General features: G+C 55.1%; 1 protein-coding gene across 1 annotated transcript in view; it reads left to right on the top strand.

Annotated features, from left to right (window-relative positions):
* KIF26B (kinesin family member 26B) overlaps nt 1-24,962 on the top strand; it is a gene marked incomplete at both ends in the record, with an annotated part of 417,901 nt that overhangs the window by 387,416 nt on the left and 5,523 nt on the right. Inside the window, 4 exons of the mRNA XM_080824350.1 lie at nt 14,220-14,382; nt 15,318-18,699; nt 21,424-21,626; nt 22,054-22,204. Coding sequence (XP_080680476.1) covers nt 14,220-14,382; nt 15,318-18,699; nt 21,424-21,626; nt 22,054-22,204 — 3,899 coding nt within the window. The remainder of the gene's footprint in view (nt 1-14,219; nt 14,383-15,317; nt 18,700-21,423; nt 21,627-22,053; nt 22,205-24,962) is intronic.

Raw genomic sequence — 24,962 nt, 5'->3', positions numbered from 1 at the left:
TGATCTCTGCCCATCTTACGGAGTTTTTCAACAAGTAGGCGTCCTCTGTGATACGTGACCCACAGAGAACCCTCCAGAGCACTTTATTTTTTTATGTTAGTCACCATACAGGACATCATTAGCTTTTGATGTCGTGTTCCAAGATTCATTGCATGTAACACCCAGTGCTCCATGCACTCCGTGCCCCACCCCCTTAATACCCATCACCGGACTACCCCCCCCCCACCCCTCTCCTCTCTAAGACCCTCAGTTTGCTTCCTGGAGTCCACAGTCTCTCGTGGGTCCTCTCCTCCTCTGAGGGCCCCTTCCCCGCCTTCATTTTTCCCTTCCTCCTCCGTCCTCCACGCTACTCCTTATGGCCCTCAAACTCAGCACCCAAAAAACAAGTCAGAAAATGGCCAGAAGACAGGAACACACGCTTCTCCAAAGGAGACGTATGCATTGCTGACAGCACATGAAAAAGTGTTCAGCATCATTAGCCACAGGGAGAGTCAAATCAAAACCTTCAGAGCACTTCTGAAATCTTTGATGTTTTGAAATTTTGAGATTTTTGAAATTTTCCTGTATAGGGGAGAGGAACAAAGAAGGGGGCATGGGAAGATGGGATGAACTCCTAATTTGCAAGCTTCTTGTCCCCGGCAAGATTTGAGAAACTGCCCAGTTAAGGATCTTACAGGATATCCGTGATTTGGTTCTGAAATCAAACCACGTGAACCCCGTGTTTAAGAAGTGAAGAGTCATTTGCCATTAGATGTATCCACCTAAACGAGATAACGGTCATGCCATAATGGCCTTTCTTTCCAAACAAAATAATTATCACTGGAAACCTCGAATCAGCTTCGTTCATTATTTTTCAAGAAATGTGCAATTTTTTTCATGTCATTCCCCGTTAAAATTTTGCAGACTCTCAAATTATTAAACGTTTGCATTGTGGCCTCAGTGTAACATCTTTTTTTCAGACACGCACCAGTAATGGAAACCATTCTCAAACTTAATTTCCTTTTAATTCCTTCCAATTACTGGGCCCCTGCTTCTGGTGCCAAGAGCCAATCCCGTTGGTACATTTTGTGAGGACGGTGGGGTCGCGTTTCTTTAAGCCACATTTGATACCTGGAAGGCATTCTAGCAGAGTTGCCCCCGTCATCTCCTGAAAGTTGGTTTTACGTGATTTCAAAAGAAGTGTATCCCCGGGCAGTCCGCCACATGCGTTTAACAACAGTCTTTCAAGTTCTCCCCAGCGGGTTCCTGGGTAGTGGTCTGCGAGTAACAAGAACCATATTGGACAAGGATCGTCACGAAATTCCACAGGCAATGTCTGGTCACTCTTATTGGCAGGCCTGTCACAGGAAAAGCAACACTGGAAGGTTTTTGAACCCCAAGGACCACAAAATGTGAGCTAAAATCTAAGAATGTTGGAGTGTTGCTCAAAAACTCTCTGCATTGAAGGACACTATCCAGCGATTGAAACCCCACAGAATGGGAGCAAGTCTTTGCAGATCCTATCTCTAGTACCGGATTCCTGCCCAGAATATATAAAGAACTCCTCCCATTCAACAACAACAGCAAAAATGCAATTCGGCTTCACAAATAGGAAGAGGACCCGCACAGACGATTTTGCAGAGAAGACACACAGATGGCCAACAAGCACACAAAAAGACATTCTGCACGCTTAGCCACCGGAGAAATGCAAGCAAAACCACCGTGAAATGCCACCTCACATGCGTGGGGAGGGCTGTGATTCAAGAAACAGAAATAAATGTTGGCAACGACGCGGCGAGATCGGCAGCCTCATGCACAGCTGGTGGGATTGTGAACTTTGCAACCACGCCGAAGACCGTCGGCAGTTCCTCTGCACGTTAAAACGAGAATTGCTGTATTATTGCATGATTCCACTCCTCGGTATATACTCAGAAGCTTCAAAAGCAGCTACTTGAACAGATACTCATTCCCAGCGGCATTCTGCACAATAACCCACAGGTGCACACTCTCCAAGCGTCATCAGGAGGTGAACAGAAAGCAGAATGTGGTACGTCCCGGCATGGGAATAGTATTCGGCTCCACTGGATACTTGAAAGGACTAAAATAATAAATTTCATGTTGTGTGTATTTGGCTACAATAAAAAAGAAGAGTAGGAAAGACAGGTGATTTCCAAGGACATGAAGTCCCTGGGAGTTGCTAGGACAGTCAGATGTTTCCTTTCCTTTACTTATGTTTTTTGGGGGGAGCGGGTAGATGATTGTGGGTTAGTGAATGGAGCTGGATGTGAAAGAATTTCCGTAGGATCAAAGTAAACAGCATTCCAGGCCGAGCTCCTGGGATGGACTTAGTGCAGGAGAGGACAAAGTCCACACTTGCTCAAGGAGCTATGGGTAGTGGGATGGCCAGAGTCCGCCTCCCGGGAGGCATCTAGACAATTTTCCAGTGTCCTCCTCACTCTGTCCAGCTCCAGATCCAAAACCGCCAAATCGCTTTCACCGTCACCCTTCACGTGATGAGGAGGAGGCCTCGCAGACCGTCGGTCAATGAAATAACAAATGGATTGGAGCCACGGTCATGCCTGTCTGCACCTGATCGGGCACGTGCCCACGTCCCGCATCTTGGCGAGTCATGGATTTTGTGGCACTGGTGCTTCCCCCTTCCCCCTGTGGCCATCTTCATTGTCCCCCAGCTGAGTCTCGGCAAGGCCGATGGTCAGGAACCAGGTGGCAGGGATGGAGGGAGAGGGCGGTGAATGGCTTGTGCTGACCTTGACAGTCAGAATCCTGTTTGGAGCTCCACACTGGTGACTTGAAGGCAAACCCACGGCCCAGAGAGTGATGGGAGCTCGATATCACAGGAGGAGGAGACACATTTGATCATCTCACCCACCCTCCCGAGAACTGGGCTGAATCCTTTCCAATGGGGCGACATTCTCAAATAATGAGCCACCTTATGTCTGCTCTCCTGGGAGGCTGTCCTGTGACCCAGTGGTGCCCACCGATGGAGAGTCCGATTGACCAGAGCGAGAGTAGACTTCCCTGCCTTTTGTGTGCATGAGATCAGACACGGTCAAGGGAATGCAAATGACATGACTACTCGGGGCTCGGATTTGCATTTCCTGTGTTTATTCTGAGAGAGAACAAGCATGAAACTGGCTAAATTGAACTCTGGAGGCTGGAGACAGTCATAATTATAACCCAGTGTTAGCATCAAGCCCAGACCCTTTCGCTAATGCCATTCGACCTCTTTTTAGCCTTTCCAAGGAATGTGGCACGAGAGGGACTCACCTGGGTTTCCTGGGCTGGAGAATAAAAGTCCCTAATTCACCCAGGACCCACACTGCTCTGTCATCTCAGGGTTTTGCTTAGAGAGGTTGGTCAAGAAAGATGGTGAATCCCTTCCAGAGGCTTCCCTGCCATTTCTTGCTAAACACATTTCTTTTGATAAAATTCTAAGCACACTTGCAAATTCTCAAAGCCCAGAGTATACATACTTCTAATGTCAGCCCCGAAGGGAAGTCACAGGCTGAGCTCTGGAAAGAGGCGCCATCAAACGCCACATAGGCATGCCGTCCTGCACATTCCCTACTTGAAACAAACATCAGAACTTGTGGAAGAGCGTGGGGACATTCTTAAAGGGTCGGTGTATTGCTAAGGGGACGCAGAAAGTGGGGAACGGTGCAGCAGGAAGGCGGGGCAAAGATCTGAGAGAAAGCATCAGGCAAGAGTAGGATTCCATCAGGTCAAGAACGCCCTTTGTAACGTCTGTTTCCTCTCTTTTTTGAGAATTCTTTAAAAATCCACGGAGAAGGACAGGAGCGAGCAGGTAGCGGGATGGGCTCTCGGTCACCATGGCAACATGACTCTTGCCACCGTCTCTGCCATCCGTCGGTGCCTGACCCCCTTTAGGATGCCCGTGAAGATCGCTGACCTTGGAATTAAGGCATGCTCGCAAACCTGAGGGTAGTTTGCTCTTGAAGAAGGGCTAAGTTTCTACACAGAACAGTGAACTCATGTTTACCCAGCAGATGTGTAAATAGTTATAACGCCACATAATTGAGATGTTCCCTCATCCCTGCCCCAGTAAAGTTGTCCTCCACGGCTGTTGTGGCTCTGTGGAACGTGACTGGACTACAGAAAAGGCTAAGCATCGGTGATTACTAATGGCTGAGGCCAACGGAATTTTTTCCTAGTGAACATACAGGGTTCTGTTGCTCTCAGGTGTACAGTGTGTGACCCCACACTTCCATACAGCACCCGGTGCTCATCACGACAGGTGCGTCCTTCGCCCCCATCACTGTTTCCCCCATCCCCCCATCCCCCACCCCGCTCTGGCGACCATAGGGTGTTCTCTAGAGTTAAGAGTTTGTCTCTTGCTTTGTCTCCTTTTTTCTTTCCAAGTTTGTTTTGTTTCTTAAATTCCACAGATGCATGAACTCATATGGTCTTTCTCTTTCTGTTTGACTTATTTCACGTAGCGTTGTACTCTCCAGCTCTGCCTGCGTGGTTGCAAATGGCAAGATTTCCTTCCTTTTAGGGCTGAATAATATTCCACCATATACAGAGACCACATCTTCTTTATCTGTTCATCGATCGATGGACACTTGGGCTGCTTCCATCACTTGTGAGGCCAAATGAATTTCACAAAGGAAGTGAAACTTCATGGGGAGCCTGGGTGGCTCAGTTGGTTAAGTGTCTGCCTTCGGCTCAAGTCATGATCCTGGGGTCCTGGGATCAAGCCCCAAGTCAGGCTCCCTGCTGAGCATGGAGCCTGCTTCTCCTTCTCCCTCTGCCCCCCACTCATGCTTGCTCTCTCCAGTGCGCTCGCTCTCTCTCTCTCTCTCTCAAATAAATAAAATCTTAAAAAAAAAAAAAAACTGCAGTAAATGATAGAAACATTATTGCTCCTAATCTGGTCCTGCAGGTGGGTCAAATAATGAGCGTGCATCCATCATAGATCTGTCTGCATGTCTAGTAAGTACAGAGGCTGTCACGTTGACTCATTAAGCATCTCTTGATAGCATCTTAAGCCTCATTAGCCTATATAATTTTTGGCAATCTGTGAATTCAGGGGGAAACTTTGGGCCTACTTCCTATTTGTCTGTAAGGTCTACTTATTTACCTTCTGAGCTATTGTTTTTAGTTCTTGTTTTGTCTTGTTTTTTGTCAAAGTGATGATGGTATTCTTAGTTCCTGATCATGCTAAAAGTAAAAAAAAAAAAAAATATATAGGATCTCTTCCCTTCTGTCCTAGAGCTCATATGTCATCAACATTGTCCAAGTTACTATAAAGAAAGGTCCACATAGGGGCGCCTGGGTGGCTCAGTGGGTTAAAGCCACTGCCTTCGGCTCAGGTCATGATCCCAGCATCCTGGGATCGAGCCCTGCATCGGGCTCTCTGCTCAGCAGGGAGCCTGCTTCCTCCCTTCTCTCTCTGCCTGCCTCTCTGCCTACTTGTGATCTGTCTGTCAAATAAATAAATAAAATCTTAAAAAAAAAAAAAAAAGAAAGGTCCACATAAAAAGATCAAAATAAAAGTGCAGCTCCTACCCTCAAGGTTCTCAGGATCTTGTTGAAAAGAGCAAGTTGGCATTGGCCACACCATGGGGCTTGAGGGCACAGTTCTCAGACTGCCAAGCTGGCCCCAGACTTCTGTAGAGTCTATCTGCAAAGTTAGAAGAGTTTCCACAAGGCACTCCCACTTCTGACACCAATGGCAAGTTTGAAGGGTTCCCGAAACCATCTTCAAGTTTGGTAATTCACTAAGGAGGACTCCCAGACTTGCTGAAGGTACTCACAGTTGTGATTCATTACAGAGAAAGGACAGAGATGAAAACTAGCCCAAGGAAGAGGGGCATAGGGTTCCATGCATGAAGCTTTGGCTGTCCTATCCCATGCAGTCAGAGTGGGCTACCCTCCCAGTGTCCGTGGGTGACAGTACTCACCAGTATTGCCACCCAGAACGCTCATTTGAGCTTTGGCATGCAGAGTTTTTACTGGGGCTACATGATGTAGGCGTGATTGATTGATTGATTGATTGATTTCCCACATGGTCACATTCAGTCTAGGACTGATACAGCATGGCCCAAGGTCCCTGACCTAAATCACACAGTTGGTCTTTGTGGTGTGGCCAGCCCCCACCCTAAGACAGTCAGGTGTGGCCCTCTGATCTGGAGTAGCCAGTCCCTGCCCTAAACAGGGCCTTTCCTGACAGATATGACATAGATTACCACCCGGAGGCTGAGGGCAAAGGCTGGACCTCTTTGGGCAAAGCCATGTTCTTCACTACACAAGAACTCTGAGCAGAGAGGAGGTGCTGGCTTCGTGGTAATGGAAGTGGGCTGAGGATGAGCTTGGACAACCAACCAGATATCTGAGGAGCAGCGGAAGGAATGCGAATGTTCCCAAGCAAGAGAACCTTTAAGGGAGGATATGATGAATGTCTTTTAAAATGTGAAGGGCTGTTGTGTGCACAAGGATTGTTCTTACCCTGTGTTGCCCCTAGACTACTGTGAGTGCCCATTGAAGGCGTAAGTTCAGTATAAGAAGATGCCTAAGGAAGGTTTAAGTTCAGTATAAGACAGAGCTTTCTCACAATTGAGGCTCCTCAAAAGTATCACACAGGCTGCCCCGGGAGTTGGTAAGTTCTCAGTCATTAAAAATCTTCTGGCAGAGAGCAGATCACCTGCTACAGTGGCAAGTTTTTTCCAGAAAGTGCGGCGACCTCTGAGAATCCTTTCAACTCTGATACTCTGTGCTTCTAAAAATATTGTTCAGCCTGACTCAGAATCGTCTCCTGGAATCTCTAGCCTGTGATGCTCATCGTATGAATTACCTTTAAAAATATCTTATGTCATCCCTGTGTGTCTGTGGCCTCGGAATGAATGTACATTTTCCTGAGCAGAACCGAGAATATCTAGAGCAATTCAGAGTCTACTAATTCTCACCGGTCAGCAACGTAGACCAGATGGAAGTTTTTCCCTGCTCTAAATGAGGAGGCTTGAGTTGTTTAAAAGTGAATAATGTTAAAAAAAAAAAAAAAAAAAGTTTTCATGGAATGCATTTAGCTTCTGAAAATGAACCCATGTGTCATGATCAGTTTAGTCATTTCAAGTATGTCTTTTCTTGAAAGGATTTTATTTGTTAGAGAAAGAGAGCAGGGAGGGCAGAGGGAGAGAGAATCTCAAGCAGACTCCCCACTGAGCTTGGGGCCCAATGCGGGGCTTGATCTCACGACCCTGAGATCATGACCTGGGCCGAAATCAAAAGCCAGATGATTAACCAACTGAGCCACCCAGGCAGCCCACGAGTATGTCTTATTAAATGAGTTTGAAGCAGGTTAGCTAGGATTTTAACTGGAAACCTCCTGATAGCTATAAACTCAGTATAAGCTGCATCCCATACTTCTCTTAAAATATTCTGTCCAGACGATTCACTGTTTGGTCTTTCTCACGAAGCAGGTGGAATTAATGTGAATTTTATCTTATTCAGAGAAATGGAACACTGATGTCCAGGGTCAAATGGATGTGTGCAGCCCAGAATTCCTTAGGTTTCGTCTTCCTGTGTGTACGGTGGTAAACTATTAGTCATAAAGCGGGTTTCTTTGGCTCCAACCCATACGTGCAATGCAAACCCTTTAGCTGGCATGAACTGGCTTTCCATCCAGACATATTCCAATGTCCCATTGTCAGGAATGCCTGTCACATGGCTCGTCATACTTAGAATGGCAGGCCCCTGTGGGGCACCATCCTTTGGTTCCTGCCTCTCATTGGACACTGCTACCAAAGGCCTAGAGCCACATGGTGCCAGCCCTAGGTAAGCTGGATGGCATCTCTCCTATATATTTCTTTTTTTTTTTTTTTTAAGATTTTATTTATTTATTTGACAGAGCACAAGTAGGCAGAGCGGCAGAGAGAGGGAGACAGAGAAGCAGGCTCTCCGGTGAGCAGGGAGCCCAGTGTGGGGCTCGATCCCAGGACCCTGGGATCATGACCTGAGCCAAAGGCAGACGCTTAACCAACTGAGCCACCCAGGTGCCCCACTCCCATGTATTTCTTAAAAAGATTTATTTTAGAGAGAGCACACAAGATGGGGGCGAGGCAGTGGGAGAGACAGAATCCTCAGGCAGACTCTGTGCTGAGTGTCCAGCCCAACACGGGGCTCGATCCCGTGACCCTGAGATCACCACCTGAACTGAAACCAAGAGTTGGACGCTCCACCGAGTGAGCCCCCGAGGCGCACCCCCCATCTCTCCATGTCTTACCTGTGTCAGGGGCCTTCCAACACGGTGCTGTTCGGGCCTCAGGGTTCTACGATATCTAACCCTGTGAGCGAGCAATTCGGTTATCCTTGTCCACTCTCTGGGGTTCCAGTGTCAGGCCCTCCACCAACCGCAGGTCCCAGACCAGGTGCCATGTTGGTCGGGTCCCCAAGGCTGGTCCTAAGGCACTAGGTGGCTCCCTAGAGGGTCTTTCTCTAAGCTGTCACCCAGTGAGGGAAGTGAAGTCACCACCTCTCACGCAGCTGAATGCCATTGCTTCTAGAGGCATCTCTGACACACGTGCGGGTGTCACAGTCTCGGTCTCGGCCCAGATCTCTGCCCAGTTTGCTTTATTGCGCACCCTGCTCCCTGGTGTCCCGCGAACCACGTCTGTCTTCAGGCAGCACAGAGGGAACCACATCCGAAGGCTCTAACTTCACTTAACTCCTTTCGAAAATGCCCTTAGGCTAGCGTGGCTCGTACCCAGCTTTTGGTTCTTTTGTAGCAAACAGAACCAGATCATTCAGGCCCTGTTGGCACCCTCGAGGGGCATGCTGCCGAGACGGTTTCCCTAAAGAGAAGGCGGACAGAGTCTTCTCCCAAAGTGCACATGTCTTTGGAACAGTTATAAGAAGGGAGCCACCATGTCCCTTACAATAAACTCAAGGGAAGGGCTTTTTTGTGTGTGTTTCAGTCTGTCAGCTCAACGGGGTCACAAAGGCATCTGCTTGGGACCTAGAAGACAGGACGAGAATTGTCCTCACCCAGGGGGACCCTGGTCCCCACTACTTGGGCTGAACTCAGGATTCCCCAGTGACCCCTTGGGTGACAGTAGGGAAAGATGTTCACAGACCAATGGGGTGTGACTAGGAAGGAGGCAGTGGGAGAGAGAGTGTAGGGTACCATTTGAGTGGCCAAAACTAGGTCAAGTTCATGACGTACATCTTGTCTTCTTTTTCTTTCCGTTCCTTCTTTCTTTTCACTGTCCTCTTTCCTCCTGGGGGTTGCTGGATAGAAGCAGGGCCCTGGGGGCAGGACTGTGGGCTCAGAACTCTCACGGTCCTTGTCCAGAACGTCAGGCTGCCCACCTCGGGCTCTACGGCACATTCCCGCAGTTTCCGGAGAAAGTGGGTAGAAAGCGGGTCGGTTTCTAGAGTGTGGCAGGAGTGGTTATCTACAGACTGGCTCGTGAGAAGCAGGGCCAAGGGAGGGCCGTCCCGTGGGGCTGTGGGTGGGCTGCCCGTCGTGCCTATTCAGAGCCTCCCCCCCCACCGTCTCCTGCACAAGGACTCGGTTCCCAGACGCCCCACCCGGTACCTCCAGGGTTCCGTCACTGCCTTTCTGGAAAAGGCTACTTCGCGCTGCTCGTGAAAGGAAGGGCCTCTTTTGGACGCGATGACCTGGCCACCACTGCTGGGTGACACGGACAGCTTGTATTTCAGCAGAACCCTGAACCGTCTCGCCAGCTGGGAGGATTTGAGAGGGTTTCCTTCCCTGAGGGTCCGTAAACCACGCGCTGCGGACCACCCTCTCCGAAAGGAGTTCAGAGTTTTGTGGGGTTTGGGGCAAATAAATGTCAGCCAAGTAGGAGAATCCCAGCCCACGAGACAGACCGTGGAGGTGAGGGCGTTTCTAGAAGTCAAGAAGCTACCGTGACAGTGGCGACAGCCCTCGGCCTCAGGTCTTATCACGAGCAGTGTTAGATGTTTTGCCGTTGGCTTTCACAAATGATGTCGTCGTGTCTGTTCACCGGTGTGTGTGCTCACCGGGTAGCCGGCTCAGGGAGCACAGCCTCACCCTTTGTCCCCACGCTGTCCCTGCACCATGTGTCCGGGTGGCACAGGCTTGCCACGTGCTTCCGGAACGAGCCACTGCAGACATGAGTGAACGAGTGTGTGCAGCCTCCCAGCCCCCTCGGGAGGACAGGCTCTGCATCCGTGAGCCGTAGGAGGGGATCTGGGCAGTTGTCTGTAGCTGTGCCCCGGCGCTCGAGCGATTCTAAAGCTCAGGATTTGTTTCTCTGCCGGTTTCCATTCGGCAAGAGACGATCTAAAGCAAGGAAATCACCACCCGCTTTCATGTTCTGGTTGGTGACTCTTGGGCGCTGCATCTGGGATGAGAACACGCTATGTCGTGACTCTAGGACACGGGGGAAAACAAACACCTTTTTCCATAAAGGTTCAGATAGTAAACATCTGTGGCTTTGTGGGCCACACAGGCTCTGTCACAAAAGCACCCAGCTCTGCTGTTGTGGCACGAAACCAGCCAGAACCAGTATGTTAATGGGCGTGGCTGTGTCCCAATAAAACTTCATTTATAAGAGCAGGTGGTGGGCCGGCTTTGGCCTCCAGGCCCCGGTTTGTCAGCCCAAGTTCATGCTCATCATGCTTTTAGCATTATCACTATGAACATTTGTTCAGGATTCCGTTCTTGCTGGGTCTAAGAAAAAGTTGACTTGATCTAAAAGCAAGACATTTCTCCAAAAATTTTAAAAGACATGGGCCATTTGGGTCGGGAGGGAGGTAGAGTATGTACGTATAGAACATGGCTGCTTCAAAGAGGGGCACGGTCCTTCCCTAGACCCCCTTCGGCTCTGCTGTCACCAGTCCCCTCGTGCCCCAGCTGTCCTGCCCAGCCAGGACCCCTCCCATGTGGCCCCCCCATCCCTAAATCTCTCCTCCAGACTGGTCCTGGGCTCGGGGCCGCTAGCTCTGCACCTGTGCATTTCCCTTCCTCTTGCCTCGGCCCCGATGCAGAGGCGCGGATCGAATCTCTGCTTTTGCCCTAGAAACTCTTGAATCTTTATTTTCCTACCAAAGACACTGAGCGAAATCTACAGTTTTCAGCCTTTAGTGCCTGCCCCTTCTTTCATCTTCCCTCCCCAACTTAACTGTCTTTGTTCCAAGTTAAAAGATCATCACGAGGTGGAAAAAAACCCAAAGCTTTATAGCCACCATTTTTCATTCCCATAAGATGTCTGAGCGTCTGGAGAGGCCCGCGTGAAGGAGCCTTGCTCGTGGTTTTACTGGCTTTCCTCGAGGAGAGCTAAAATGCCGGTTGCCAAGCAACACACATGCCCTGGCTTCTTCCAACAACATGGACTTGAAAAAAAAAAAACGCCCTGTGATTGACTCATGAATGGGGAATAGTGTGGAAATGCACCAGGCAAACAGTTTGGTGTGACCACGTCCTGTTGATTCTGGCCCCTTTGCCTGAGGACTCACACGCAGCCACACGGGGAAGCGAGTGGAACGTGTCCTCAGCAGCCGGCCCCGATTAACAAGCGTTAACGTGAGGCTTCAGAGCCCCATCGACCCTCGTCACGGATTCCGTATTTGCGAATTACGTTCTAAACAAACGCCAGCGTTGTATTTGTGTGCATTTTTTGGTAAAGATTTTTATTCATGAGGAACAGAGAGACAGAGGCAGAAGTGGGACTCGATCCCAGGACCCTGGGATCCTGATCTGAGCCGAAGGCAGACGCTTAACGACTGAGCCACCCAGGCGCCCCTATTTGCATGCTTTTTGTTGGTGGTTTCACCGTTTCCCTTGGCCCCCAGCACAGGGCTGTGGGGGTGTCCAGTGTTCCCTGGTGCAAGAAGGTTTCTCTACATTTGTAGAGAAGCTTGGTTCCGGTTATGACTTACCGTACTGTTGGCCTGAGTTCAACGTTAATGAATCAACACTAGGCCTCATCCAGAGAAAGGAAGAAAGCATTCAGTGAGCTACACATCAGGCTCTGGAAAGTTTAAGAGATCCTCTAAAGCCTGTGGCGAAGCTATGGGAAAGATGGCTCTATTTGAGTGGAGCCATGAGAGGAACGGTAAAATTCTTTAAAAAACAAAACAAAAGAACCAAAAAAGCTCAGTGGACAATCTCGTGAGACTGAAAGCCGAAAACATTTACGTTCATGTTACCCAGAGTCAGAAAAACGTTGCACCCTCTCGGCTAGTGTTTTATTATGAAGAGAGGGTGCATATAATTCATTATTTGTAAGAAAGGCACATTAAATCAGCTGTCTTGAAGGAGGGACACCCAGAACAGCGTCACGGACTGCTCTGTCGCTGGGTGCCCTCCCGGACAGTGTTCACGACTTCGGCGTTCACGGAGACTTAGACGAACACGACCGCCACGAACAGTCAGAACGAACGGACCGAAAGGGTCACAGCTTCACCCTAACGGGATCGGTCTTCCACTCGAAGCCACGGGGAAGACAAAGCCCGGGACGGCGCCAGTGCCGTGTCTCGGCTCAGCGTGTCTGCCGGGGGTGGCCCAGATTTCCTGTCCGGCCATCAGCACCGGTGCCGTGTCTGCTGGAAATGAAGTGTGGGCCGCTGGGCCTGGGTCCTCCTGCACACCCCTCTTACCTGTCCTACTCCATCAAGGCGGCTAGAACAGAATATCACAGAAGGGAGTGCTGGTGGGGGGGGTGGCTGAAACCACAGGCCTTTCTCTCTCTCCGTTCTGGAAAAGTCCGACAAGGCAACGGCAGATCTTGTGTCCCGTGAGAGAGGTTTCCTGGTTCTCTGCGACAGGGCCCAGGGAGCTCCCACAAGTTCCCCTCAATAGAGCCTCATTCCCATTCACGAAGGCGCCAGCCTCATGACCGGTCACCTCCCGAAGGCCCCGCCCCCTAATGGCATCACTCGGGGGGTTAGGGTTCAACCTACAAGTTTGAGGGACCGAAACACTCTTCCCAGAACACTCTGCTTGCACAACTTTTATCACTGACAATTTTGCTCAAAAGGAAACCCCGATGTATTTTTTAAATTGCCCTGTAACTGAGCCACAGTGAGCCCAGCCTCCCGAACGGACACCCTAATTGGTTCCAGGTGGAAAGGCAAAGGGCGGCTCGTCCACCACGGTCTTCCTCCCCAAAGGCCTGCTGCAGGTCACGTGTGAAATGGTTTCCCCGTGTCGAAGGCCTAATCTCTGCTGACAGAAGCCTGCCTCTCACCTGGGGTCTACCAAGCTGGACGACCCCTCTCCAGGGAGTTCAGCTGGGGTAGCTGGCAGAGAGCCCGGTAGGGACATGGGTGGGGGGACAGGCCCCTTGCACCTGGTGTCACGAGCACGACACACAGCTATGCATGCAGGACACGAGAAACACAGAGGCTGCCTCTGCCCTTGGGCTCAGGGAAGGCTCTGGGGCAGAAATGACATCTGGCGGCAGCTGAGGGGTGGGCACTGATGACGATGTAAGCAAAAGCCTTTCAAAAGCTGGGACGAGGGCAGGAATGGAAAAACAGGAGCCATTCCTCCAGGTCAGTTTACGAAGAGCCTGGAAACACCATCTGTGAACTCCCAGGCCTCATTATCACCCCTCGGGGCCCCGGCCCCACATGGCACCTTCAGAGTCACCCAGAGGAGGGCTTTCTAGAAAGTTCCACATTCTGTGGCCGGCCGGCTGAGTGCTTGGGGCCATGTCTGTGTTGTGATCAGGAATACATACACCTTTTCCTGCATTCCCACTGTGTGCAAACACGAGAGTGAGAGACCCCGGTAATACAGTGCCTGCAACTCCGTGCAAACCAGCTGCGTACATCGCAAGCCCTCGGCTCCTCCGCGCCGGCTCGTGGCTGGCAGGCTGCCTTCCGCCGTGGGGACCGCTGGCGTGAGGGGTCGTGCGTGCAGCCTGCCAGCCGCCAGCCACAGAGCCATTCTGTCCTGCTCCTTCCGCTCGTTCCTGTCCCCAGGTCCCACTAGGCACGATGTCCCGTGCACGCAGACACACGGGTCTACCCCTGGCAGCAGGACAGCGCAGACGAGAGGTGTCCTGCATGGACTCCATCCTTGGGGTCGGAACTACCAATAGCCCCGTGCAAAAAAGATGAGGTTCATTTGTATGCCGTTTTTTAAAAATGGGAGGAAAAAACCCACCGCCCTCAACAACAAGAGCCACGTAGCGGCCCGAGGCCCTGGCCTGCCCGCCGGAGGGCGGCCTGGCGCGCTAACGCAGCCCTCTTCGCTCTGCCCGCAGGGAGAGCAAGCTCACCATGCTGCTGCGCGAGTCCCTGGGGAACGTGAACTGCCGCACCACCATGATCGCCCACATCTCGGCCGCCGCCGGCAGCTACGCCGAAACCCTGTCCACCATCCAGATCGCCTCCAGGGTCTTGAGAATGAAGAAGAAGAAAACGAAGGTAAGGCGCTCCCGGGGGAGAGGGGTGCAGCGGAGGAAGGCGTTTTTGCAGCCCAACCCCGGAGCGGGTCAGTCTTTCTAACCCCCGAGCCCCGGGGGCAGGGGTGTGCGGTGCTGCCCACGCCGCTTGGCAGCCGCTCGGGCCGGGACAGCTGTCAGGCCAGCAACGTCCCTTCCCCCTCCCCGACGGCCTTCAGTCATCCAGCCTGGCCCCCTACCCGGGAGCGCTGGGCCCGCTCTGAGACAGTTCGAGGGACGACTGCTCCTTGGTGGTGAAGAATTGGAGACGGCGAGAAATACTCCGCATCCGTCTCCCCACCCCGGTCCCGCGTAGGTCAAGACCGCATCCTTCAGGCGCTTGAGCCCGAAGGGGCTCGTCAGTTCCCTGCTCACACGGCCCTGCTCGCTTCCCCTGCGTTTCCGGGAGTCCTTTCTAGCCTCCTGGGTGTTGCCGTGTGAACCCAGTGGTCTCTGGCTGAGGCGCGGGGTCTGCCGGAAACGACCAGCTTGTGTTCTCGGAGGCAAAGCCAGAACACTGGGGGCGTGACGAGCGCCTGTCCGAGAGCCATCACGGTTGTGGTCACCGGGCCAGCGGGTGAAGTGGGAAGCTCTCTTCCTCTCCTGTTTGTGTCTCTCCGTTTTGGGGGGCAGAGTTGCCAAGGCAGGGACGCCTCAGCCTTTCAGATGTCGGACGGGGCCTTGGCCAGTCACCTCCTTTCCTGAGCAGGCTCTGTGCCCGGCAGGCCACACAGGGGCTGTTCTTCCCGCGAGAGGCCGTGGCGTGCAAGGCCGGGGCCCGCTGGCCTGCGTACCACGAGAAATGGCCCAGCCCGGGGGGACCGCCTGGGGGGGCCTGCATGGGGTCCACTTGTGGGCTCGCGGGGAGGGCGGTCTCTGGAGAGCCGGCCCCGCTCACCTCCCTCCTCTCACCCACAGTACACGTCGAGCTCCTCCGGCGGCGAGAGCTCCTGCGAAGAAGGCCGGATGCGCAGGCCCACCCAGCTGCGGCCCTTCCAGGCCAGGGCCGCGGCGGACCCGGACTTCCCCGTCCCTCAGCTGCCCAGCGAGCCGGACTACTCCTCCAGCAGCGAGCAGTCCTGCGACACGGTCATCTACATCGGGCCCAACGGCACGGCCCTCTCGGACAAGGAGCTCACAGACAACGAGGGCCCCCCCGACTTCGTCCCCATCGTGCCGGCCCTGCAGAAGACGCGGGGGGACAACCGGCCCGCAGAGGCCAGCGGGGCCGCGGCCAGCAAGTCAGAAAGGGACTGTCTGAAGTGCAACACGTTCGCGGAGCTGCAGGAGAGGCTGGGCTGCATCGATGGTAGCGAAGAGCCCAGTCAGTTCCCTTTCGAAGAGCTGCCCGTGCAGTTCGGGGCAGAGCAGGCCGGCAAGGCGCCCCCGTTGAGCCAGGCGGCCGGGGCTGACCCGCTCTGTGAGTCTGATAAGGAAGATAATGGGTCTGATGGCCTGTCCACCGACCGAGAAGGCACCGACCCTCCCGCCTCCAAGATGCAGAGAAAGCACTCGCCTGGCCCGGCGCCCGGCCCCGCACTGCCCGGCAGCCCCACCCCGGCCTCGCCCAGGAGCATCCCCGGCAGCAGCACGTCCAGCCTGCAGAGCAGCCGAGAGAGCCTGAACTCCTGCGGCTTCGTGGAAGGCAAGCCCAGGCCCATGGGCTCCCCGCGGCTGGGCGTCGCCAGCCTGTCCAAGACCTCCGAGTACAAGCCGGCCAGCTCTCCCTCCCAGAGGTGCAAGGTCTACACCCAGAAGGGCGTCCTGCCCGCTCCCGCGCCCCTGCCTCCGCCGAGCAAGGATCCCGGCCCGGTCTCCAGCGAGTCCCTGCTGCCGCCCGAGGTGCGCACCCCCCCGGTTGGAATGAGCCCCCAGGTTTTGAAGAAGTCCATGTCCGCCGGGAGCGAGGGGTTCCCCGAGAGCCCTGGCGAGGACGAGCCTCCGGCCGCCACGTCTCCGGATTCTAAGAAGGAGATCCTGAGCACCACGATGGTGACAGTGCAGCAGCCGCTGGAGCTGAACGGCGAGGACGAGCTGGTGTTCACGCTGGTGGAGGAGCTGACCATCAGCGGCGTCCTGGACGGCGGCCGCCCCACCAGCATCATCAGCTTCAACAGCGACTGCTCCGTGCAGGCCCTGGCCTCGGGCTCCAGGCCCGTCAGCATCATCGGGAGCATCAGCGAGGACCTGGAGTGCTACTCCGGCGTGGCGCCCGTCTCCGAGGTCAGCATCACGCAGTTCCTGCCCCTCCCGAAGCTGACCCTGGACGAGAAGGACGGCGAGGCCGGGAGCCGACGTTCGTCCATCAGCTCCTGGCTGAGCGAGATGAGCGCCGGCAGCGACGGCGAGCAGTCCTGCCACAGCTTCATCGCCCAGACGTGCTTTGGGCCCGGGGAGGCCATGGCAGAGCCCCCGACCTCGGAGCTCGTCGGCAGCCTCCAAAACGGCACCGCGGTGTGCCGGGAGAAGCCCAAGGTGGGGCCCGACAATTTGCTCATCTTGTCTGACGCGGGCGAGGACGCTTTCAGCAAGGCGGCCCCCATCAAGGGCTGCAAGATCTCCACGCTGGGCAAAGCCATGGTCACCATCTCCAACACGGCAAATCTGGGCGGCTGCGAGGGCTACATCCCCATGAAGACCAACATTACGGTCTATCCTTGCATCGCCGTGAGCCCCCGGCCCACCCAAGAGCCCGAGGCGCCCATCGCCCCCCTGCTCAGCTCAGCGCCGGGAGCCGTGCAGTCCCCGGACAGCAGGGAGACCGGCGCAAAGGCAGAGATGAAATTCGAGGACCCTTGGCTAAAACGGGAAGAGGAGGTCAAAAAAGAGAGTGCCTATCCCAACGAAGAGGGGACCGGGGGTGAGGCTGCCCCAGGCCCCCCGAAGCCTGAGGCTGGGGCAGAACAGGACAGGAAGGCCAGCCCCGGGGACAGGCTGAGTAGCAGTAGCGGGGAAGTGTCTGCCTCGCCCGGGAGCGACAACTTGAGGAGGGTTGTGGATGGCTGTGAGATGGCTCTGCCTGGTGGGGCCGCCCAGAGCCCAGTGCACCCCAACAGGAGCCTGAAGTCCAGCAGCCTGCCCCGGGCTTTCCAGAAGGCCAGCAGACAGGAGGACCTGGGCAGCCTGTTCTACCACTGCGCCGCGGAGACCAACGGGCTGGGCGTGCCCCCGTGCAAGGCAACCCTGGAGAGGAAGGTGGCGTCGCCCAAGCATGGTGTCCTGGCTCGTCCCAAAGGGACACCCCCTCTGCCGCCGGTCCGCAAGTCCAGCCTGGACCAGAAGAACCGGGCCAGCCCCCAGCACAGCGCCTGCAGCAGCAGCACCAGCAGCCCCTCGCACCCCCCGGCGCCCTTCCTGGCTCCCTTCGCGGACGAGGCCGGCGGCAAGGTGAAGGAGACCAGCAGCAGCAGCAGGCTCTTCAGCGCCAAGCTGGAGCAGCTGGCCGGCAGGACCAACTCCCTGGGCCGGGCCACCGTCAGCCACTACGAGTGCCTGTCGCTGGAGAGGGCGGAGAGCCTGTGCGGGGGCAGCTGGCGGGCGCACGCGGGCAAGGACAGCACAATGCCCCGCACAGGCAGGAGCCCAGGCCGCGCTGCCGCTGCCCCTGGGGCCTCGCCCACCGCCCCGGGTCCCACACCGCCCCCCGCCGCTTCCTCCGCCGCCGGCGCCGCGTCGCCCAAGGCCGGCCCGTGCAAGATCTCGGCCGTGAGCAAGCTCCTGCTGGCCAGCCCCAAGGCACGCAGCCTGGCCACCGCCACCACCAAGACGCTCAGCTTCTCCACCAAGTCGCTGCCGCAGTCGGTGGGCCAGAGCCCGGGCCTGGCGGCCAGCGCCAAGCCCACTTCCTGGTCCACGCAGTCCCTGAGCCGCAGCCGGGGCGCGGGGCCCGCCTGCAAGCCGCCGCTGCGCGCCGTTAACGGGCGCATCTCGGAGCTGCTGCAGGGCGGCGCGGGCGCGCGGGGCGCCGAGGGGCGCGCGGGGGCGCCGGGCGAGGAGCGGCCCGCCGCGCCCCCGCTGCCCTCGCCCTACAGCAAGGTCACGCCGCCCCGCCGGCCGCACCGCTGCAGCAGCGGCCACGGCAGCGACAACAGCAGCGTGCTGAGCGGCGAGCTGCCGCCCGCCATGGGCAAGACCGCCCTGTTCTACCACAGCGGCGGCAGCAGCGGCTACGAGAGCGTGCTGCGTGACAGCGAGGCCACCGGCAGCGCCTCGTCCGCGCACGACTCCACGAGCGACAACAGCAGCTCCGTGGGCGGCCGCTGCCGCAGCCTCAAAGCCCCGAAGAAGCGCTCCAACTCAGGTAGGCGCCGGGCCCTCCGCGTGCCCCCGCGCCCTGCGCCCCTGCACCCACCCCCAGCCCTGGGGCCTGGGTGCTGCCGGTGACCCAGCTCCGTGCCCGCCGCGCGCGCTTCCAAGGGCTGGGTCACCGCCGCTAGGCTCGCGGCCCGGCGGCTGCGGACACCAACACGTGGGACTGCTGGTCCCGGGACCCAACGGCCGCCCTCCCGCAGCGGCATGGAGCGCGCTGGTGTCGTTAACGGTGGATAGTCAGGCGCGCACCGCCACCTCGGGGCCCGAAGTGTGCCCGGCCTGTGCACGCATGCACGCACACGCGCACACATAGTGCACCAGCATGACACACACACATGCACACACACACACATGCACATACATAGTGCACTAGCACTACACACACACGTGCATACACACACAGTGCACCAGCACACACACATGCACACGCATAGCGCACCAGCACGACACACACAGACACACGCACAGCACACTAACACGGACACCAAGCACGCTGGTGCCCCAAATGCATGCTGTCAGAGAATGTCTCCCACCTCCAGGAATTTCCTATCAAACGGCAAGTAAAAAGTCCAAAGACTCAATATAACAAAGGCCATTGACTTGTGGAGTTTGGGGTAACAAGGGACAGGGAGGACAAGAGGGGACTCAGGTCAGAGCTGGTGGCCCTGTAGCCATGGAGCAGGTGAGGGGAAACGGCGCCAGGAGAGGCCCGGATGAGGAGACAGAAGGAGCGAGGACAGTGTGAGCTAGGGGGGACCCTCCTCCCCCCCGACTCAGCTCCACTCTCCAGGGGCCCCCACAGACACTTCCCTCCGTGTTCTGGAGCGAAGGGCACATTTTTCACTGAGGCCGTCTGACGCAGAGCCCCGCGTGCGGTCTGTACCTTGACCGGCGTGAGGCGGGCGCGAGGGTCCGGCCCCCCCAGCCTGGCCTTCACCATCTGGGGCCCTTCCGTGGGGCCCTCGGAAAACACAGTCCTCCTGAACTGGTGCTACTGGCTTGTTGGGAAGTCAAAGATGAGGCGGGTCTTTTCAGGGCCCAGGGCATTAAAACACACTGATATTAGTCGCTAAAAATAGCAAGAAAGTGTATCCCAGCCAGAGTCTGCAGGGGTGGGGGTGGGGCGGATCCGTTGGCCTTTCCAGTACTTGCTTGACCAACCTTCTTGAGACCACCTACCCCCGCCCGTCGTGCCCCGGAACCCGGGTCACTGTGATGTCAGCTGCATGCTCACGGGTGTCGGGAGAGTAGAATGTTTTCCCCCACTCTCGTCGAGAGCCTCCTACCGACCGGTCCAGTCTTTTCTCTCTACCTCCATTCCTCTTTCTTCGAGACTTGTGGTTTTGGGGCTCGGCTGCTGTGCTGGGGTACAGAGCTGCGTGAATAGCGGCCAGCAGGTTCTGTACCCGCCGTTGCCTAGGGCTGTCTCCATCCATAAAGCCGTCCTCGGAGGCTCTTCTGTTGGGCAAGGCTGTCAGAGGCCCCGGTGTAGGAAAGCCCCAGGCTCGGGCCCAGAGATGGGTCTGATACTGAGCGCCAGCAGAATCCAGTGTCTGCGAGGAGGGGACGGGGATTCGGAGCCCAGGATGGACGTGGCAGTGGACATAAGCGCTTTGCAGGTTAGGTGACCTCGTCCCACTTATTTAGGTGGTTATTAAGAGACATGCTGGCTGTCAGACGTGAGTGGCATAAATCAAAAGCAGCTTAAGAGAAGCCATATTACTCCACAAAGGAAACTCCTAGCTGGACGGCTGGGTTGTACCAACATTCCTAGGGATGTCTGAACCTGCAGGGGACACGGGCAGTTACCGCTTATCGGGCCCTGCTTTTGAATTTGGGAAACTGTAATGCTTTGGTTGAAAAATGAACTAGAAATAGATCACAAGGAGGATAACCTTGACCTCCGAGGGCTTTGTAGCACGGGTAGCACGAGGAACAGCCGAGTGTCATTAAGCTTACCTTCTGGGTCCCCTTCCTGGAGACCCGCGTTGGTGGAAAGTGCCTGGGATTAGCCAGAGTGTGGCGCGGTGAGAAGACAGATCTGGAGAGCGGGAGACGCGGGCCGGGCTCACACAGGCAAGGGGCCGGGTAGCGCGCCACCACCACCACCGTCTCTCCAATGCTTGCCACAGGAGACAACGCAGATAATATAAGGAATGTTGGTGGTCACAGGACCTCCCTACGGCGACCCACAGTCACGGGGATTTCTTTTATTAAATCTCAATCAGCCCCCGTCTTCTGTGCTCTTGGAGCTCGCGGACACGCAGGCTCGAGCGTGGTGGGGAGGGGCGGGCGGCATTGAGGAGGCCTGTCACCTAACGGGAGAAGAGCAGGAGAGGCGTGCAGCCGGATGGTGACTGAGGCCAACCACCGAGTCCCGAGTGGGGTCGCGCGGTGGAAGTGTGGGAAGTGTTCAGACGTGGGGAAGGCGCCACGTGACAGTCTGCTGGGGAAAGCACCTCGATCCAGCCTCGTGGGGGGATCGAGCATGTGGGATGGGGTGGAGGCCACCGTGGGTCGAGGCATCGAGGGGAGCACAAGCCGGGGGAGCAGGAAAGGCAGATGAAGGGAGTAACTGTTGAGCGCGTGCGTGACCGGGCAGTAGACAGTCCACGGTCAGGCCTGCCACAGACCTGCCCGCGCATCACAAAACACGTACTTTTGAAAGACCGATACTCAAGGAGATAAACTCTGGGCTTCGTTCCGTCCTTAGGTTCTCAGAGACGGAGGCTCATCCCAGCACTGTCCCTCGACACCCCGTCCCCTGCAAGAAAACCCGCGAGCAGCAGCGGGGTACGCTGGGTGGACGGCCCCCTGCGCAGCACCCAGAGGGGCCTCGGGGAACCTTTCGAGATCAAAGTCTATGAAATCGACGACGTGGAGCGGCTGCAGCGGCGACGCGGGGGCGGCAGCAAGGTGAGCCGTCTGGTCCCCACGCGGCGGCGGCCGCCCCTGCACCTGCCCACAGCCCGGGGCCGTGTGCTCAGACCCACGCAGACTTGCCCGAGGGCTTCTGGGGTGGGCGGGTGTCGGTGGCTGTGCCCCAGCCACAGAGCTCTGAGCCTCTCTGTCCAGGCGTCCCGAAGGCTCAAAGCCCAGGGAAGCTGCTGGTCCTGGGGGCTTGTCTGGCTCCAGCTTGGAACCCGAGCCGCCTCCTAAATGGAAGAAATGACAGTCCTACGCTGTGGTCGTCTGAGCGGGCTCGGGCAGAAGGCACAGACGTGGCCAGGAGGGCCCGGGGCCCTCCCAGCTTCCGGGCGAGGGGCGGGAGGCAGCCTGCATCCAAGCTGGGGGGCCCTCCTCCCTCTCTCCACGCACCTCCATCCTTCTCTCTGCCGTCTAGGAGGTCACAGGCTTCAACGCGAAACTGAAGATTCTGGAACACCGCCAGCAGAGAATCGCGGAGGTCCGGGCCAAGTACGAGTGGCTGATGAAGGAGCTGGAGGTCACCAAGCAGTACTTGATGCTGGACCCCAACAAGTGGCTCAGCGAGTGTAAGGCCCTGGGCTCCTCCCCGCCACTGGGCCCATGGGTGGGGCGGGGGGAGGCGTGCGCAGCTGGTGCCGGGCTCTGGGGGCCCACAGCCTTGTGGGGAAGATTGGGGGGCAGGCAGCAAAGGCGTAGCCAGGATGACTTTGCAGGAATTCCTCCCCCATGTCTCAGTCCCAGGCACCTGAGAATGAGACACACCCCCCAGCTCCCCGCATACAGCAGAAGACCCCCACACACAAAGATGAGGTACGAATCCCCTCCAAGACCGCAAAATCACACTGCATGTCTCACCCAAACTAGACAAGACTTTCGGAAGCTCCTAATAGGGTAGAATGCGCAATCCCAGAAAAGCCTCACAAAGAACCCAGAAAGCAAGCAAAACACTTTTGAGGGGGAAAGAACAGTGTTTGCTGTGTTATTTCTGTTCAACAGAAAGCCCACCATGACAGTAACCATCTCAGAACAATCCAGAACAATGTGGCGCTCTCTGACAGATTCAGCTGTCTCATATTATCACAAAACATGAGCTCAAATCGGGTCCCAGCTCTTTCACTGATAGGAACAGGGCAACATTGGAAGACTTAGTCCATGAATGAAATGCATGACTGCTATTAAAATTCCTTTCTTCCCCTTGTCCGACACTCGCCAGCCCCTCAGCCTCCCTGTGCCTCCCTCCCTCCACCCCTGTCCCCTGCACACCAGTCATGTGCGATGACCGCAACGTGGACCTGACTGGTTGCCGGCTTTCCCACATGCTAGCTGTGGGGCCTCAGGGAAGGCACCTAACCTCTCTGAGCCTTGATTTCCTTAACTGTCAAATAGGGAGACATAATGGGGCCTGCTTCATAGGGTGGTGTGAGGCACGAGCGCTGCTGGGCCCATAGGAAGGCATGCTATCTGGTAGCAATGTTATTATGTTATCCCAGAGCTGAACCAGATCGAAGCCCGCTCCCTTGTGCCTGCCTCCCCAGGCACTGGCAGGGGAGAGGACATGAACGAGGACATCAGCGAGTGCTTCCCTCTCTCCCCCTCGTGGCTTCCCGTCTCCTCCGTTCATGAATTCCAGGCAGTTCACATCCCGGGGGCCCATGCGGGCAGCCTCCCCCCCCCCTTCATTTGCACAGTTTGTGTTCAAGTTTTATTTTTTGAAAACTATTTATGCTGAAGGCAGGCTCGAGAACGGTGTTCACAAAGTCACGGTTTTTTTCCTGGGATGGGGGCAGGTGTGTGCCCCAGCACGTGCGTGTGCAAGCTCCCGGGAAGCAGTCGCTCCCTTCCTGCCTTCATACGTGTCAGGAATCAGCGATCATTTAACGCTGAGAAAGGGAGTGAACAGGAGGCCACATCAAAGGAGAAACACAGATCGCTCCTTTAAGATGAAATGAAACCTAGAATGAGGGGGAAAAAAAACCAACCAATAAGGCTGCACGCTGACTGTTCCCTGGCGTGGGTGATAAGTCGAATATTGGCATAGAAATCTAGGTGCCAGCAACCATTTTTATTTTCATTCTTAATCCTGGTGCCACCTTTAAGGTGGTCTGGGAACAGCCTGAAGGAGTTATGTCCTGGTGGGTTCTTTCTTCGATTTTCAAAAATTTTATTGCTCTCTTTATTGAAGTCTAGTTGACATACATGGTTACATTATTTTCAGGCATACAACATACGGATTCTATACATTACACTGTACTCACCCCGAGTGCGGCCACCAATCGTCACCACACAAGGCCATGACAGAACTATTGGCTTTATTCCCTACACTGCGCCTTCCATCCCTGTGATTTATTCCGTAGCTGGACACCTGCAAGCCCCCACCCCAGACCCCTTCACCTGCTCGGCCCATCCTGCTACCCTCTTCCTCCCCTCTGGCAACCAGCGGCAGCTTGCTCTCTGTATTTATGGGTCTGTTTCTGTGTTCTGGTTTGCTCATTTTTCAGTCTCTTAAATTCCACATATAAGTGAAATCAAATGGTATTTGTTTTTCTCTTAGCATAATGCCCTCTGGGTCCATCTGTGTTGTGACAGTTGGAAAGAGCTTATTAGTCTTTCTTATGGCTGAGTAATATTCCCATGTGTGTGCGTGTGTGTGCACATGTGTTATGTGTAGAATAGTCAGTGTGGCAGGTTTAAGGGGACACCTCATTGTGGCTTTGATCTGCATTTCCCTGATGGTGAGCATCTTTTCATGTGTCTATTGGCTGGCATGTCTTCCTTGGGAAAAAAAAGTCTGTTCAGATCCTCTGCCGATTTTTTAAATTAGATTATTTGTGGGTTTTGGTGTTGAGATATAGAAGTTCTTTATATACTTTGGCTATTAACCCCTTATGAGATATATTTGCAAATATTTTCTACCACTCAGTCGGTTGCCTTTTTGTTTTGTCGCTGGCTTCCTTCACTGAACAGAAGCTTTTTATTTTGCTGTAGTCTCAGTAGTTTATTTTTTGCTTTTGTAGAAAAATGTTGCTAAGGCCAATGTCCAAGAGATTACCACCTATTTTCTTCTGGGGGTTTTGTGGTTTCAGGTCCCATATTTAGGTCTTTAATCCATTTTGAGTTTATTTTTGTGTGTGGTGTAAGAAAATGGTCCAGTTTCATTCTTTGCATATAGCTGTCCAGTTTTCCCAATGCCATTTTAGGAAGACACACTATCTCTCCACCATTGTATGTTTTTGCCTCCTTTGCCATAGATTAATTGACCATATAAGCATGGGTTTATTCCTTTGGCTCCCTATCTATTCTTTAGTCTATCTTTGAGCCATATCA

This window comes from Martes martes (assembly GCF_963455335.1).
Source record: "Martes martes genome assembly, chromosome: 15".
Taxonomy (NCBI): domain Eukaryota; kingdom Metazoa; phylum Chordata; class Mammalia; order Carnivora; family Mustelidae; genus Martes; species Martes martes.
This window is presented reverse-complemented; position numbering and strand designations above follow the sequence as displayed.